The 18,394-nt window shown below is 40.3% G+C and overlaps 3 protein-coding genes across 3 annotated transcripts in view; 2 read left to right on the forward strand and 1 right to left on the reverse strand.

Annotated features, from left to right (window-relative positions):
- Positions 1-494: 494 nt before the first annotated feature.
- Positions 495-2,129, reverse strand: hspb9l (heat shock protein, alpha-crystallin-related, b9-like). The gene has a single exon (XM_088321025.1). It carries the CDS (start codon positions 2,047-2,049, stop codon positions 1,423-1,425), a length of 627 nt encoding a protein of 208 aa, XP_088177151.1. The 5' UTR covers positions 2,050-2,129; the 3' UTR covers positions 495-1,422.
- A 1,987-nt stretch (positions 2,130-4,116) lies between these two features.
- Positions 4,117-9,344, forward strand: LOC148349262 (early growth response protein 1-like). Its single transcript, XM_088321376.1, has 2 exons — positions 4,117-4,511; positions 7,470-9,344. The coding sequence occupies exons 1-2, from the start codon at positions 4,331-4,333 to the stop codon at positions 8,564-8,566; spliced, it is 1,278 nt and encodes a 425-aa protein (XP_088177502.1). The 5' UTR covers positions 4,117-4,330; the 3' UTR covers positions 8,567-9,344.
- A 1,695-nt stretch (positions 9,345-11,039) lies between these two features.
- LOC148349263 (ferroxidase HEPHL1-like) overlaps positions 11,040-18,394 on the forward strand; it is a 35,964-nt gene continuing 28,609 nt past the window's right edge. Inside the window, exons 1-2 of the mRNA XM_088321164.1 lie at positions 11,040-11,312; positions 15,442-15,686. Of these exons, the coding sequence (XP_088177290.1) occupies positions 11,146-11,312; positions 15,442-15,686 (412 nt within the window). The 5' untranslated portion in view covers positions 11,040-11,145. The remainder of the gene's footprint in view (positions 11,313-15,441; positions 15,687-18,394) is intronic.

Raw genomic sequence — 18,394 nt, forward strand, 5'->3', positions numbered from 1 at the left:
TGTATAGTTAAGTCCATTATTTTCGCAAGCCACATAGTATGACCACAACTTGTAAACACAGCTGAGGAGCAAACAAGCAAGGTACTTTGTTGATTTTGCGTGGTCCTCTAAGAACAGCTGAACAGATCAAGGACCGGTGCTGAAAATGGCTTACCAGGAATGGGTCCTTGTGTTTTTCTTGGAAATTAGATTTCTAACTGCCATGAGATATCAATGACACAATCAGTATCTTAAAATGCATGATAAATTATTTTTTAGAACGATCCTATTTTCATTCATCTAAATGACTCTGTGCCCTTGTAAAAGGAAGGTATTTTAGTTGATGACTACCTTTGTAAAACCTACTTCAAACAATGTCAGCCTAGCAATAACATACAGGTATTAACAACAAAATAATAACAGAAGTCTTTATTTAAGAAATGCATATCAAACTGGTAGCCCTTAGCGCTAATCAGTAACACAAAGGTAACTGTTTCAAAAAAAGTTGGTGATCCTTCTTCCCGAACTGGGGTCTCAAACTCAATTGAGTTGGAGGCCGCTGAAGCTAGGGTCCAGGTGAGGTTGGGCCAAAAAGGTTTTCCACAAAAACAGTGCGGATAAAATCATTCAGCAGTTTTTTTAAGGGACAGTGTTTTATATGTGTCCGCTAGATGTCACTGTAATGTGTATTGCAACAGAAAATGAGTCCAAGGAAGACTACAAACTGAATACAAAGAGCAAAGAGTAACCTTTTTATTTTAAATTTTACCAAGATTTTTACATAGAATAACAAAAAATAGGGGAGATTTTTTTTTTAAAAAAGGAATACAAAACTGCAGAAGAAATGGGAAAAAGAGCCAAGAAAGAAAAACTGAAAAAGAGCAAAAAAGGAAAATGACAAAACAAAAAGAATTAAGGAGAAAAAAGCCAAAAACTATGCCATTCTCACTCTTTTTTTCTTGTATTTTTATTTTTCTCTTTTTTTTTTAAATTTTCATTTTCTGAGTGATACTTTTTGTCTGACTTCACGTTTTTCTTATTTTTTTTTTAATTTTCTTATTTATCTTCTTTTCATAAGTAATAAGGTGCTTTAAGGTCACTCTGACTCTGTTTTTTGTGTTCTTCCATTGACCTTTTAGCACTCGTTTTCGGCGGCACGGCTGAATACAGTGATATCTAGTGGCCAAATAATCCACACTGTCCCTTTTAACTTTTGTTAAAGTCAGACGCCTCAAACTAGCATCCTAGGGGCTTTAAGTTTGAGACCCTTGTTCTAGAACATTTGACAACAATAGAAAACTCTTTTGTTGTGATAATGAGTCTTCATTTATAAATAACTGGACTGTGCGGCATCATCTGTCATTGTTGCAAATAGATTGTGACTCAGTGGTAGCGAAAACGTCAGAAATAGAAAGATTGTCAGAAGTAGGCGTGTTCTGTCCATCAGTTTTCTGTGCTGGAGGGCTTGCTGATCACGACGGTCATCTCTGGTCCCGCCTGGATGGCCGGCTTTGGGGCCACATCAATGGGCACCACCCTCTCGGTCCCGTCCCCGGCGGGTTTTTCCCGCCTGGGCGCCTGAATCTGCAGCTGCCCTCCCACCAGCGAGCAGGTGACCGTCTCGGGCTCCACGCCATCGGGCAGGTCCAACTCCTGGCGGAATTCCTGACATTTGTACGAGTAGGAACCCTTGCCGTCTTCCTGTTTCTTCTCCGTCTTGCCGCTCACCCTCAGTTTGCGGCCCACCTGCTTGACCGACAGCTCTTCGGGCGAGAACTCCTGCGTGTCCAGGCTGAGCGCAAAGCCGTCTCCTTCGGGTTTCATGTGGTGGAACGCGATGGGCGCGAAAGAGGCCGAGGCTGGCGTGTGCTCCAGTTCCTCGAAGATCTTGTGGTGCAGCCTCTCCATGTAATCCATGCTCTGCCTCATCTCCTGCATGTGGCGCAGCATCTCCTGCTCGATGTGGTAGAAGAGCGGCCGGGTCTCGGGCCACAGGCTGCGGATGGGCCAATGGGAGTCCAGGAAGGGCCTGAAAGCGGTGGGCGGCTGGAAGACGCTGGGGCACAACATCTTTGCTGGTTCTGGCTTCTTGATCCTCACTAGAGGGTCTGGTGTGTCGGACCTTGGGGAGACCCGCTGCTTATATACTCCCCGAGCCGAATGTTCTGGTTGCATTCCTGTGAGTGAGTGCGTGTCAGATTCTAAATGCAGCGCTGGCGGATGCCGCATGCCAGCTTGTTGCTGCTTTGTTCTATTTCTGACGCCAGACTCGCTCATAGAGTAGCAACGGATGAGGAGTAATGGTTTACATTTAATGCTGTGATTCCGTTTCATATAGAAAGCCAATGGTGCCAAAATGCACCAAGACTTTTTTCCCCCTCTGTTTATCAGATGCAAGCTTTCAATGAATTCAAAATCAACAAACAATTGACACAACACAGAAAAAAGGGCTGATGGGAGAAAGCTTATCTTGAACCCGTATTTGTGACAGTCCGAACTCTTTTTACATGAATCAAATAATGTAACCAGATCAGGACACCACAGTTCAAAAGTGTGCGGTCGCTTTGAAATTGCCATTCTTTGACAGTTTTTCATCCATCCATCCGTTTTCTGCACCACTTATGCTCAGTAGGGTCGCGGGGGTGCTGGAGCCCATCCCAGCTGTTTCCGGGCAGTAGGCAGGCGATCTATTTGGGTGACTAACTGGAGATCTATTCGAATGTCTAGCTGGAGATCTATTCGAAAGTCTAGCTGGCGAGCTAATCGAGTGTCTAACAGGTGATCCGTCCGGATTTCTAGCTGGAGATCTATTTGGATGTTTAGCTGGAGATCTATTCGGGTGTCTAGATGGAGATCTATTCGGGTGTCTAGCTGGAGATCTATTCGGGTGTCTAGATGGAGATCTATTCGGATGTCTAGCTGGCTAACTACTCTGATGTCTACCAGGCGAGCTACTCGGGTGCCCAGCTGGAGATCTTTTCGGATGTCTATCTGGAGATTTATTCGAAAGCCTAGCTTGAGATCTATCCGAAAGTCTAGCTAGCGGGCGATCCATCCGGATTTCTAGCTCGAGATCTATTCTATTCCATATCTATCTTTCTATAGGTCTTGTACAGGTGCTTGAAATCCTTAAAAATGCTTGAATTTCAATGTTGTGTTTTAAAGGTTTGAAAAGTGCTTGATTTTTGGACAAAGTACTTGTAAATGCTCCTAAAATTTGCCACGTTTCCCAGCAGTCTAACTCGATAGACGAGGCATTAAAGCAATAAAAATAAATCGAGTCCATGTAATTAGGATATTTACTTTGAATTAAATGGAACCTAATATAAATATTTTTTTATTTTTATTTTTAGATGGAATCATTTTTTTGACCTATGTAGTTATTTAAATGTTAGAATAATGTTAGTATAGTTGTAAAAAAACATGCTAGGGGGAAACAGATACATAAATATTCATACAATCTACGATAAAAAAAATAATTATTTAAGGTTATGTGAAATAAATAATAAAGACTGCAGTCCAAACCATTAAAACCAATAATATTTCTAAACATTTTGGTATTTTATACATCTCTTTCCGCCCTGGGATGTTTATTTAATCTTATTATCCGGCATTTTAAATTGTTTGTGCAATTGGTTATACTGTTAAAGCAACATTGCTGTGACAGGCATCGCGCTATTTTCCCCAGTGATGACGTCACCCTCCCGGCTCAGGTTTGTGAAAGACGGAAAACCCAAATATGGCCCGAGGAAGTGATGACGTAGACAACGGGGCGCTCCAGAAGATGTAGGCCAAATCGAGTTGTTGACTTGTACACGTCACTTCCGGTTACGGCGGTTTGCAAACGTTTAGTCGCTAGATTTTTGCCTCAAAACATACGATAAAAAGAAAAATTAGAGATTTTGTTGATGATATATCCATAGTTGGTAATAAAATGTGCAGAAATCAAGTAACAAAGGTAATTTTGTTGTTTTTAAAATAAAAGCTCCGACCCGGAAGTCTCCTGGCAAAGCAACAGGAAAATCCTCCCCCTGTCCAAATATGGGCTTCCTCTTGACCATATTTGGTATTCTACGTCACGACAAGAGTCTATATAAAGCCGACCGCTTGGAGGAATCCTGTCGGATTTCATGTTAAAGTTAGAGAGCGCAACAAGTGTCAACAAAAACCGGAAACAGGAATCGAAAGATACCAAAATAATCTCCTTATTAATCCACCGGGATACTCTTTGGGATCCTGGACCACAACCAGAAGCGCGTTGGCTTCTTCCAAAGCTCCGAGTCCTCCTAAAAAGCAAGCCCGCTCCCCTGCTACAGTGCGCGGGCACCCGGACCGGCCGAACACCGCCGAGATGGCAGCCACCAAAGCGGAGCTTCTCCTCTCGGCTCTGCAGATTTCGGAACCGCTGGCCGGCTTCCCGAACTCCGTCTCCCCGCTGGAAGGCTTCCCCAAGCTGGAGGAGCTGCAGCTGCTTCTGCACAACGCCGCCGAGGGTGGAACACTGCTGGGCGGGGAAGCGACGGATTATGGAGGTATGGAGAGACTTATTTTTCAAATGACAACATTTGCAAAAAATCAGGATTTAAAGCTGTGGCGTCAAGCGTGTCAAGCGTCAAGGCCGCGGGCCGGATGGTTGCAATATTAAATGTATCCACTAGATGGTGCCAGAGTCGGGCGCCACTCACAAAGTGACTGTAGCTGTATAATATCTATTTCTCTATTTCTCCATCCCTCTATTTCTCTATCTCTCTCCTCTATTTCTATCCATAGCCTCCTCTCTATCTATCTATCTATCTCTAAAAACACACTCATAGTGGTTCCTCTACCTATGGATCGAATTTATTCTGGGAGTAGCTTTGTAACCTGAAAACTTCTTAAGTAGAGACGCATTTTAAATGTAAATGCGCTAATCCGTTCCAAACCCCGCAAAAGTACAGTATGATATTTTTGTTTACATCACGCTAATTAAAATTATAGGCAACTTCCTGGAATATATCAGTGATTCCGAACAACTAGCCCAGGGGGTCAGCAACCAGCAGCTCTGGAGGGTTAAGTGGTTCTTTGGCACCCCCTAGTGGCTCCCTAGCACTTTTTCAAAATTGTTTGACAATGGAAAATTATATGGATTCTGTTAAAGGACTAACATGACACAATTATTCTTGAATTTAGATATAAACAGTAAAAATATACATTATATGTTGCCTTTCTTATGGTGCTTATATAAAGTTTTTACTTTTTTGGTCTAATATGACTTTTTCGACATTTTGGGTCGCCAACCCCAATCACCAGCCATTGAGAATCTGTGAAAAAACCAATTTCATTCAACTAATTCCCAAAGTTATTTATTTTCAACAACTAAAGGTGATTCATTTTTGTTTATCTACGAGAATAGTCTTCATTGCCACTAACGGCTTTGAGATTAGACGTGGCACTCCAGGATTAACATGTAATAAAAAAACTTTAGAATGAGTTTGAAAAGAATATGAGGGCTAAATAGTCAAATATTTACAACGTAGTGCTCAACACTGAGAGAAGCACAAGAGAAAAAAGTAGAGTTTGTTTAGTGCTGAACTGGCCGATGTTGTAAGTGCAGAAGAAAATAGTGCAATGAAAATACGGTAGTACAAATACATCTAGAAGCGACATATTTATAGAATAAGAGTCGAGAAAAATTATGTGAATATGTTTGATACAAAGGCAAAGTATGTCTTGTTTTTTTTCACACTTCTTTACAAAGTTGCAAGAATTTTTAATTTTTTTAAATAAATAAATACTGGACCATATCTGCCACAAAACTTGATAATATTCTTTACATTTTTTTATTTATGGAGTGATATTTAATTTTGCTTTCGAGGCCAAGGATTTCCAATGGCAGAAGGCTGTACATGTATTACCATTTAGTATAATTACTGCATCTAGATGGTAAGGCGCCCGCTTTGAGACTGGGAGGTTCGGGTTCGCGCCCCGGCCGAGTCATTCCTAAGACTTAAAAAGTGGTCGGCGGCGCCCTCTCTTGGCTGCGGCTGCATCGGGTCAGGTGCAATCGACATTTCGTTCTGTGTACATTGTTACACAGAATGACAATACAAGGAAATTATTATTATTATTATTATTATTATATACTGTATTAACTCAACTGTAATTACGTTGTTGTATCGCTAGAGAGAGCCAACGTGCCGCTTGTCCTCTTACGCAACGTTCTATTTGGGAAGTTTTGCAGTGAACCCTTTTTTTAACACTTATCATACAATGAAATACTTATACTTTCAAACCATAAAACAAACCCCTTTTACATGCACAACCATGTGTTTGAGGCAGGGGTCTTAAACTTACCTGGAGCCCCCTGAGCTAAGTTCTAAGGTAGGCTTGTGCCAATTCGGGATTTCCACTAAAAAGTTCAGATAAAATTATTTTACTGTTTCCTAATATTCCTTTTTAAAATCCTCTTCAGAAAATAAGATCTAAATATAAATCCGAATGAAAACAAGATGAATTAAGTCTTATTCCGTTAGGGCTGCACTTAAAGGGACAGTGTGTATTATCCAGTGCCTCCTAGTGGTAAAAAAAAAAAATCATAATTTAAAAAATACATTAAATATTTATTTAAAATCATTAACTATCCCATAGATGCTTTTTTTAACTGTCTTTTTTCTTTTCCTTTACTATCTTTTTGCTTTTCTTATCTGGAATTAGTTTTTTTTCTGATTTCTTTTTTTCCCTCTTTCTCTTTTTCTACTTTTTTACGTTTTATCCTTTTTCATTACTTATTCTCTTTCTTTCCTCCTTTTTCTTATTTACCCCTATCCTTTTACTTTTTGACCTTTTTCATATTTCTTTTCTATTACATTTTTCCTTTGTTCATTTGTTTTTCATTTTTCATTTAGCATTTTCTATTCTTCTTTATTTTTAATTCTTTCGTTTTCTTTCATTTTCTTCTTTTTTCTTCCTTTTCCTGTTTCCCTTTTCTTTCTACATAACAAGAGCCTCATCTTGAAAGGAAAAACCTTAACAATTGTTTTCTAATTTAATCTTACATCCCTGAATCATAATTTGATTGTGAGCCTCCAAAAAGACTCCTGAGCCCTCTAGCTTATGTACACTTTTTATGCTGGTCCGACCCCTGTTAGGATGTTGTTCTAAAATTTGGGCCTCAAACTAAAATTAGTTTGCCAGCCCTGTTCTATATAATAGCTTATCTATTTTTTCCACGTTATTTTAATCCATTTTGTTTTTTTACCGCTAAGAGGCGCTAAATAATAAACACTGTCCCTTTAGTTGTTCTAAAACACTGTGAGAAGAAACTACAACTGCTGTCAGCCACTGCTCGCATTTTGATTTTATATATATATATTTTATTATATCCTTGTTTTGAGCTTCTTTTATAAATATTGTTTATCTAGGTTGCAAAGAATTGCATTTAAAATTGCATTTTGTGTTAATGACAATAGAAACAGTCTTAAATCTTATCCATTTTCCGTTCCACATTTCAGATATCCTGTCAGAACTGCTCGATCTGCAGAATCTCTCCCCGCTGACCCCCCGCGTGCCCCCCCTGGCGTACAGCGGCCGCTTCACCTTCGAGTCCTCCGCAACAGCAGGGGGCAGCCTGTGGCCGGAGCCCCTCCTCAGCCTCTTGGGGGGTTTAGTAGGCGTGGCCGCACCTCCGTCTTCATCCACGCCGAGTTTTAGCTGTGTTTCTGCAGAAGTAGGCTCCATCTTCTCCGTGGCACCCACGTTTACCACCCAGCAACCCCAGGTGGTCGCTCCAGGGGCCTTACCGTCGGGATTTTCCCCTCAGGGGCCGCCTCCCTCCTACCCCGGTCCCAGGTTACCCATGCTCCCGGACTATATCCTGTCGCAGGAAGCAGAACTCCTGAACCGAAAGCCGTTGGCACAATCGGGTGGTAACCTGGCCCCACCCAGTGGTAACCCCTCTCTGCCCGGTGGTAACCCCGCACCACCAGGTGCTAACCCCTCCCCGCCGCCCCTAACCCCGCTCTCTACAATCAAAGCCTTCGGATCCGGCCAGCTCCTCGCCGCCCCCACTGCCCTCCTGAGTAAACCGTCCAAGAGGAAGCCCCAGGGCAAATCACCCCCCCAAGATCGGCCCTACAAGTGCCCGGTGGACGGTTGCGAGCGCCGTTTCTCGCGATCCGACGAGCTCACCCGCCACGTACGCGTACACACGGGCCACAAACCTTTCCAGTGCCGCATTTGCATGCGCAGTTTCAGCCGAAGCGACCACCTGACCACGCACATTCGCACCCACACCGGAGAAAAACCCTTCGCCTGCCAAGAATGCGGACGCAAGTTCGCCCGGAGCGACGAGCGCAAACGGCACGCCAAAATCCATCAAAGAAACCGGGACCGGAAGGGAAGCCCCGTCAATAACGTCTGCACCACGCCTACCCCTGCCACCACCTCTTCGGCTTCTTCGTCTTACACCTCGCCTGCCCGCGCTTCGCCCTCGCCCACGCCGTCCGTCTTCACCCCAAACTACCCCAACCTCTACCCGTCCTCCAGCGGGTCCTCGCCCACCCAGGGGGAGCTGCCGGCCAGTATGGCTTCGCTACACAATATCTGCTGACCTTGACGGGTTCACAGAGGGCAAAGATCTCGAGTAAACGCCAAAGCAAATGGACCAAAACCCTGGATTCAGGATGCACAGTACTCGAACCATTGACAGCTGAATTAAAAAAAAATACTAAAAGTTCTGTAAATACAGTTCCCAATCAAACACACTTGGGATGTATATTTATGTATATATTATGTACATGTACAAAAATATTTGGGGTTAGAAAAGGGAGTTATAAAGGTTAAGATTAGGGCCAGGCTAGGGTTAGGGGGTAAGAACTAAGGGTTAGAATTTGTATCAGGGTTAAATTGAGGGTTAGGCTATGACTGGGGTTAGACGTGAGGAATAGAAGAGGGTTAGTGGTTAGGATTAGTGTGAGGGTTAGAGTAAAATTAAGGGATAGGCTAGGGTTTGGGTTAGAACTAGGGGGTCTGCAACAGGTGGCTCCGGAGCCGCATGCTGCTCTATGGCACTCCCTAGTGACTCCCTGGCACTTATTCAAAAATGTTTGATAATGGAAAATGATACGGTTAAGGGTTAGGGACATGGGTTAGGTGTTAGGATTAGGGTTAGGGTGGGTTTAGGTGTAAGAGTAAGGAGTAATAAAAAGGAGATATAAGAGAGTTAGGATTAGTGTCAGCCTTAGAGTTGGGCTAGGGTTAGGGGTTAGGGTTAAGGAATGCAATTGTACAAAGCTTTTATATTTTTACCTACTGTGTAGGTTTTATATTCAAATGCATTTGATATTGAATGTCGAATGGAACAAAGAATAAAAACATTGTTCAAACAATCTTTTATGAGGTTTTTAATGAGTGTTCAATGATACATGATAATTATAAGAAATGTTTAAAGGTCATTTTATGTTTTTATGTTTTATTATTGATAAGGAACTAATACATCTTGAGTTAGATATGGGTAGAAAGTTTTGAACGTGACAAATATTAGTACTTGTCACTTGTAATCATGCAGAAAGAATACTATAGTAAGTATTCTAAGCAAAATTCCTTGCTTAAAAACTTTTCTTTCTTTCTCCCTCCCCCCCAGTTTTTTTCCTGAATGTACCACCTTTTTGATCCACGATTTTCCATATCATCATCACTATTTTTTTATTTGTAAATTATTTCTTTTTGAACGTATTTAAATTTTATTTATGGACTTCTTTTGTACAGATGGATAGATAGATATTTTATTCATCCCTGTAGGGAAATTCAAATATTCCGGCAGTATCCTTGTGTTAAAAATAAAATAAGATAAAAGATAGAATACAAAAATACCCAATAAAACATGGAGAATACAAAGCATTTAAATAATGTTTCAAAAAATAGACACTATAATAAAAATAAAGCAAAATATTTAAATGTTAGCAGTTTTATTAGTCAGGTATTTCTTTTGATTAAATTATTCCGTTTTTAATTATGACAATTTTACTTAATTTTTAGTTTTAAATGTATCTTTTTTTTATATTTAATGTAGGTTGGGGTAGGTTAAGGTTTTCAAGTTCAAATCTTTAGCAAAAACGACTTAGAACTTCCCCAAAACAGCACAAATGAACGACAATTGAGTTTCATTTCTATATATGTAATTTAAACACTTGGCCACTAGATGTCAGTATAAAATATTCTTCTCAAACGTGGGTTTGTCATTGACTTAGTTTCACTGGTCGTATTATCGAACAGTAATTAGTTTTACTTGAAAAAGCTAAAAAGGTGATTTGTTTGTTTATTTGTGTGTGGCACACCACACAAACACCAATCACTAACAACCACTTCCTCCTCCTTTTTTGATTTCTAAAACGTTAGATATTATATATTTTTATATTAAATTGTTGCTGGGTGTTTTCAGTTGTCTCTTTAGTTTTTCCCCTCTCTTTATCTTGCATTTTTCTTGTCTATTTTCTTCTTTTTAAATATCTTTTCTTTTTTCTTTCCATTTATTTTGTTCTTCTTTTTCTTCGTCGTTACCCCCGCCCCTCTTGATTTTTCCTTTTTTCACCCTTTGTTTTTTTCTTTCTGTTTTTTCACCATAGCTGACATAATTGTATGCCAGCTAGTTTCTTGATACAGGTAAAAAATTTGTAAAAATAATAAAAACTAATAGGCAAAAACAAAAAATGGAAAGAATAATGGTGCTCTTAGGTCACTTGAATTTTGATAGTTTGTATTCTTCCTTGTGCTATCTACACTCTTTTTCGGTTGCACAACACAATACCGCAACATCTAGTGGTCAAATATGAACTGTCTCTTTAAAACATTATGTTAAATTAAAATCATATTGACAAATGCTACACAGCAAAAAAAAACTTTGTTGACGAGTGGAAATTTAACTAAGTGCAATTTTCCCATAATTGCGAACATTATTCTAATTTCCCAGTAGGACGTCGCCATGATAAAAAACAAAGATCGCCAGAGGATTGCGATAAGTTTTTTAATGATGCATCACTCCTCGGAGGCGGTCGCTGCTTCTCTTTTCCTTCCTCAATGGACTGCCTGTTTCATTTGGCGCTCACTCTCAACTGCTCCTGTTGCCTGCACACAGAATTTTTCTCCCTGCACTGATTCGATTTCCCCCCTCCATTTGTGTTTTTCGTGGCGATGATGGAGCAAACTTTGAGGGAACTATCTTGTTGTTTATTGTTGCTCTTTTCTGTGGCGGTGGAGGCCAAAGAGAGGGTTTATTTCGTGGGGATCATCGAAGATTTTTGGGATTATGCTCCAAGTGGAAAAAACCTGCTCAACAACGTGGACATTGCTAAAGACGAGTAAGCATGTTTCTTTTAACAATTTGGAATCATAAATTAAAAAAACATTTTTTGTTATAAAAGTTAGAAGATGTGCATTGAGGTCACCTGTGACGTAAGCGTGTTGTAATGCGCTACGGGGGTCAAAGATTGACTGTTTAATTTCGACCTCTTTTCTGAGTTTTTTATTGGCTAATTCAACCTGGGACCTCAGGTACATCTGTCAACAGAAGCCCAAAGGTGCCAAAATGCTATGAAGCATCATTCTTAAAAAGTCTTTCCCAAAATATAGAACTTATGAATGTTATTATGATAAGAAACATATGAAATATTTAGTACATATATCAGAATAATTTAAAAATTGAATAGAAAATGAATTAAATAATACATTAACCTCAAACCCTAACCCACTAATCCTAAACCCTAGCCCCTAACACCCTTACTATAATGAGAATCCTTAACCCTAACCTTAAAACCTAACACCATAAGTGCAATTCTTAACCCTTACTCTACCCCGACCATAACCTTAACCCTCTAACCCTAAATCTTACCGTAACCACAAACTCTAACCTTTAACTTTAACACCGATCCCTAACCCTTTAACCCCAACCCCCTAACCCACTAACCCTAACACTTAACCCTTATACTCTTATCCTAAACCTAATCCTTATTTCTAGCCCACTTACCCTAACACTTAAGCCTAATAATCTTATTTTAAACCTAATGCTTAACCCTAACCCACTAACCCTAACCCTCAACCCTAATAATCTAATTTTAAACCTAATCTTTAACTCTAACCCCTAACACTGAAATCCAACCCTAACCCTAAAAGCCTAACCCCTTAAAATGTAACCCTTGAACCTCAACCCCTATGCTCCAACCCCCTAACACTTAACCCTAATCACACTCACCCCAATCGCCAACCCCCTAACCCAACTCTACCCCTCAACCCTAACCCCTAATCATTACCCCAACCAAACTGACTTTAACCTAAATGCAACCCTATCCTAAACCGAATCCCTAACCCTAGCCCAAAACCTTAACCCCTAACTTACCCTAAACCTGACCCATTACCCCAACCTTGACTTAGTATGAACCTACAAGGTAATCTCTAAAATTTGAATACTTTGAACCAACTCAATTCCAAGAAAGTTCACCATGTACCTCAACTTCCTTTCAGTTCTTGTTTTTTTCCTCTGAAACCAGATTGCATGACATCAACATTTTTTTACGTTTCCCTCAAAACCCAGACATCACATGGTTGACATTTTCTGTCCTACTTTCAGTCCAAGCATTTTAACGAACACTTTGGGTTCCTGTGTCAGTTTGGGGTTTTCCAGTTTTTCACTTTGTGCGTTTTCCACGCGACATTTGACCCCGTGACTCATGCCGGTCTGTCAGAGAACAACGGGGAACGAAGATAAACGGAGAGTTTTTTTGTTTTCGGTGTGTCAAGGACAAACATGCCTGGTGTTGCTTCTTTTGTTCGGTTTTTAAAAAGGCAATTGAGTAAACCTGCTTTATCAAAAGCCACACAAACTAAAGCGGATTTGGACTTAACGTGGAAATACAGGAGGCCTATGGGTTTATGGTGTTCTTGCCTTGGGATGTATTCACTTGACGGTTTTTCGGGCACCTCCTTACAGCATTTCCTCAGTACACAACATCAACAAATTATTTATTAAACTATAAATTATAAATAAGATGTTTGTCTACTATTAGTCAACATCATAAATTGCTCACCTGCCATTGGTTTGTAGAACAGCACTACAAAAATGAAGATATGCTAATAAACGAACCCCCTTCCCACAATACTTTTTTTTTTTAGTTAAGTTTAGAATCTTGAGGGCTTTGTAAGACCGCATCAGTGATATTTTTGGACAGTATTAGCTATGGGGTTTGAATTGATGCTAAAGGGAGAAGCAAATACATGATGACTATGATAACAAAACCTGTGATTATCAAGAAGTACGAAGGCACACGAATGGCTATCCTCAATAAGTTGCATTGCTGTAACCAATTGACAATCTGGACTATTTTTAAAAGGAGACCAGAAATATGGGTACATTTAACACAAGAGGGCGCTAACAGACAGTGTGATTGGAGAATCCCCACACCAACACATCTTCTACACCTGACTCTCGTTAGGGATCCATTGTAAAAGTACTGCACAGACTGCTTCCTTTGTCGGGTCATCGTTCTTATCACCATTATCATGAGACCAGAACAGAGCAGGAAACCCCAGAGCATTTGTTACAGTTATTTATTAGGGAAGCGCTCAGGGCTTGTGGGAGACGTGATGACTGTCAGACGTCAGCAGCGGAGCCGGAAAGATAGCTTCGGATCGAGTAGGCAATCGGAGTGCGGAAGTCAAGCAGGTCGAGTTTACCAGGGCTGGAGAGGAGATTGTAGCGTTGGACGGAAATAGGTCGGGTCGCAGGCAGGCAAAAACAGGTAAGCAGAGTTCTTAATCAGACGGAAAAACAGGAGAGTAACACAGAGTTACAAAAGTAATACTTTGACGAAGAGGTCTGGGCGCAGCGCGCTAAAGGACGAAGCGTCAGCCAATCAGAAGGCGCCCACATGATTGCTCCAGGTGACCAGAGTTAGCAATCATGACAACCATCACAGTATTACCATTGTAATCCTGGTTTGTGAGGTTTAGTTTTTGTTTTCTGGTTCGGACAGTTTCGTTAATTGTTCATTGACCTTTTGTTTGTTACTTTGTTGATGATTTTGTGATTAAGTACCATCTTTTTTGAGCACCGTGCCACGGTTCCTGCCTTCCTGCATTTGGGTCCTCCACATTTCATAACAATGTTCTCGGGAAGGGATGTCACTTATATATATGGGTGGGTCGCGGGCCGTTTCCTTGGCAAACTGCTGCTAAAGGAGAAGGAAAAACAGAGGATCAATTACACTCCTAACAGCAGATGTCAATAAAGCCCTGCTTGATCTGTTCCACCAGATTAGACATTCGGTGCGTTTGAGAGGGACTACATCTCACTTTATTGTGATTTTGCTGGTTTTATTTCTATTTTTAGCCCATAATAGAGAAAGTTAGTCGTAAGGGTAAAGTAAATGGGGAAAAAAATGATGTAATGAAAAGGAAACGATTGTGACTTTTGAAAATGGTGTACAAGTGTCTGCGATTGAAGCGCTGCTTGAAAGTACAGTATGTGGTTTACAATTTTCATATTTTTAGCTTTTTACCAGTATAATAATTCTCATTAACTACCTAATCAAATAATTATTCATGTTAAGGTACATGCTTTATCAATATTTTAAATTTCTTTTCGGATGTGGCTAGAGGGTCGCCTTTATGTGATTCGGGCCTATATGCAAGTATATACGGTACTTGAAGTTGTTTCGGTTTCGCTGGTCATCTTGTTTTTTGAAAAAAAAAAATTAAAAAGTTAATAATTAATAACAATTCTAATACCTCTGCTCTAAACTGCACAATCTATCCATTGGCTTAATTTGAAGAGAGGACATTTTTCTTGATCTGCAGTGGAACTATCAAGAACCGGAACAGGAGGAGAACCCAAATGCGTGACGTTTCTCACACAAGCTTTTATTTTACGGGAAATGGGGCAGTCATGCACGTTAACCCAAACAGCAGTGATTCGGTGATCGTTGGGTGGAAGACGTAAGGCAGCAGTCTGGTGTGGAATGACAGGAAGCCAGAGGCCGACGAGATCGATACCAATTGAACGAGCAGATATCTGACGGATGGGGTCGATACCGGAAAGGACGGGACAGGCAGGTGTGATATCAAAACTGGATATCAAAATTAAACAGGACAAACTAGACGGGAACAAAACTGAAGATCGATATTAAACAGGATGAAATAGACGGGAACAATACCGGACAAAGTCAAACCCCACGTCTTGCGGGTGCAGAGGTTCGTTGACGGACTGACGAAGGGTGAGTGAGAGCACTGAGCTTAAATAAAAGGAAAGCCAATCTGTCAACGAGCCGCAGCTGGCGCCACACGGGCGGGGCCAATTGGGCGCCTTGGCAACTGTGACAGGAATGGTCGGTCCTCAAATCAGACCAGTTGAGAACCACTGAACTAAAGGTTCTTCTTTAAAAAAATAAGAAATCTTATTTTCATAATATTAATCTCTTTTGATGTGACCCGTTCCAGGCAAGCGTCCATCTTTCTGCAGCGAGGTCCGCAGCGTATCGGCAGCGTTTATAAAAAGGCCATGTTCCGAGAGTTCACCGACGCCTCCTACAGCCAAGAGTCCCCTCGGCCCTCCTGGTTGGGTTTCCTGGGACCCACATTGCGAGCTGAGGTAGACGACGTCATCGTGGTCCACCTGAAAAACATGGGCTCCAGGAGCTACTCCATGCATCCTCATGGAGTCTTTTATGAGAAGAATATGGAAGGTAGGGGTGTTTTGTGAATTCTAGGATGAAAAATACAGTTTTTGAGTTTTTCCTTGCCTGCATGTCGGTTTCAGATCAGGGGATGTTGTAATTGTCGCCTGTGCAGACTTCTTGTGTTAAGGGCAGTGTTTCCCGTAGATTTTTGTCAGAGCCTGGTGGGTGGACATTCTAGAGGGGAGATGCTCCCAGGGGAGAAAATGTTTACCTCTTAAATTTAACTGACTGCTTGATTCAGCACAAATGCACACCATAGCGGTTGCAATCTCATCTCATCTCATTAGCTGCACCGCTTATCCTCAGTAGGGTCGCGGGGGTGCTGGAGCCCATCCCAGCAATCATCAGGCAGTGGGCAGGGGACACCCTGAACTGGTTGCCAGCCAATCGCAGGGCACACAGGGACAGACTCACTCGCTCATTCACACCTAGGGACAATTTGGGACGGCCAATTACACTGACACGCATGTCTTTGGAATGTGGGAGGAAACCGGAGTGCCCGGAGGAAACCCACGCAAGCACGGGGAGAACATGCAAACTCCACATGTGGAGGCTGCGGTAGCTGGACTTGAACCCTGAACCTCTGCACCGAGGGGCTGCGCACTAACCACCCCGTCTTGAACTAATGGATTGAAATCCAACTTCTACAGTACTACCCTAAATACTGCAAAATGCTCAGACAGGAATGTGCAATAATGACTAGGCATTACTTAGTTCTTTATTTTATTATTATTTTTCTTATTCAATATTACTGCACGTTATTCGATATGTTACTCAAGTTCTTCCTTAGTGATTCAGGATCTAGTATTAGTAATGACAGATATCACTGCTCGTCAAGAGTGGGATGATTTATACCCAAAAACAACGGCGACCAGATGATGAAGGTGCTGTATTGGAGTTAGTTCAGGAGGCTTCTTCTGCTACCTTAAACATGGAAACCAGGACTATCTGTTTCATATGGGGTAGCAAATCACTACCGGAAACACCAGCCTGGAGAGGGATGGGCACCTTGCCCAAGACACACCACAGGAAGTGGTGCCCCTGGTGGTTAAACGATCGGTGAACCGTGATATTTAGAAATATCATTGGATTTTGATTAATATGGTGGGACAAAATAAACCTTGGTGGGACGCCAGAATCTTGCTATGGTATGGGAAACACTGAAGGGCGATTCAAATAAATGTGACTTGACTTGATTTCTCGGTGAAAGTTCAGCTTTTTTATTGTTGGATCCTTGATAAAGGGGGGGTAGAGGTTTTAGGAGAATGAGGACATTTCTGACTGAATCAGCAACTTCTGAGATAAAAACAAAAAAAGTGTCACAAGCCAAGGGCACTTGACACAGTTTAATAAATAAATAATTAATAATTACATATTTAAATGTTCTTCCACAAAGTAAAATTCAAAATTCAATTCTACCCATCAATTACAATATTTTTACATTAATTTATTCATTTATATTCATTCGTGTATTTATTTCATTTGGAGATTTTATCTGTTTATTTGTCACTTTTTGAAAAGTTCAATCGTTTTTTTATGAATTCTATTTATTTACCTGCTTCTTTGGAATTCAATTGATTTATTTATTTTAATTCTATTAAATTTGCAATTCATTTTTATTTATTACATTTTTTTTCCTGAAATTGTATTTATTTGTTATATATGTTTTTTCTTTAAATTGATTTAATCATATAATTTTATTTAAATTATGTTAATTCTTTATCCGGTTATGCTAAATCAATTTCGGTTTGTTTCTAGTTCTTTATTTAATTATTAAAAAAAAAACAATATTTGATAAATCATATATATTTATGTGTTCAATGTTTTAAAATGGCAGCACGGCGGCGCAGTGGTTAGCGCTTGTGCGGCACAGTTCATGTCATGGGAACCTGTCGTGGGTTCAAATCCAGCTCCAGACTTCCTGTGCGGAGTTTGTATGTTCTCCCCGTGCTTGCGTGGGTTTCCTCCGGGCACTCCGGTTTCCTCCCACGTTCCAAAAACATGCATTTCAGGTGAATTGGCCGGTCCAAATTGTCCCTAGGTGTGAATGAGCGAATGAGTTGTCTGTCCCTGTGTGCCCTGCGATTGGCTGGCAACCAGTTCAGGGTGTACGCTGCCCACTGCCCGGAGATGGCTGGGATGGGCTCCAGCCCCCCCGCGACCCTAATAAGGATAAGCGGTACGGCTGATGAGATGAGATGAGATGATGAGATGTTTTAAAATTCGATGGATGTATTTATTTTTTTATATTCCTTGATTCATTAATATTTCTTTACCTAATTTTGCAATTGTGTTGATTTATTTTATTTTTATTTTTTAATTGATAAATTGACATTAATAATTTATTTATTTCAAATCTATTAATTTTCATATGCATTTATCATTTTCTTTTCAGTATTAAAAATAATTGATTTATATGCTGAATTACATTTATTTATTTGTTCCAATGCATTTAATTGATTTATATGTGTATATATTTATTTACTTTAGTTGTATTATTTGTTTATTCCCTTATTTATTTAAATGTATTTCATTTAAAATTAAGTTCATACATTTGTTTATTTAATTCAATCCATTTATGGAATTCTTTAAAAGGAAGTAGGTTTATTTATCTATCTATCTATCTATCTATCTATCTATCTATCTATCTATCTATCTATCTATCTATCTATCTATCTATCTATCTATCTATCTATCTATCTATCTATCTATCT

This window comes from Urocampus carinirostris, chromosome 17, assembly GCF_059441175.1.
Source record: "Urocampus carinirostris isolate Australia breed hairy pipefish chromosome 17, RoL_Ucar_1.0, whole genome shotgun sequence".
Classification (NCBI taxonomy): domain Eukaryota; kingdom Metazoa; phylum Chordata; class Actinopteri; order Syngnathiformes; family Syngnathidae; genus Urocampus; species Urocampus carinirostris.

Excerpts from the sequence above, each read along its gene's own strand:
- hspb9l (XM_088321025.1), bottom strand. The coding sequence starts at position 2,049 with ATGTTGTGCCCCAGCGTCTTCCAGCCGCCCACCGCTTTCAGGCCCTTC.
- LOC148349262 (XM_088321376.1), top strand. The coding sequence starts at position 4,331 with ATGGCAGCCACCAAAGCGGAGCTTCTCCTCTCGGCTCTGCAGATTTCG. Across the intron at positions 4,512-7,469 it reads GGAAGCGACGGATTATGGAG|ATATCCTGTCAGAACTGCTC; the intron begins GTATGGAGAGAC and ends TCCACATTTCAG.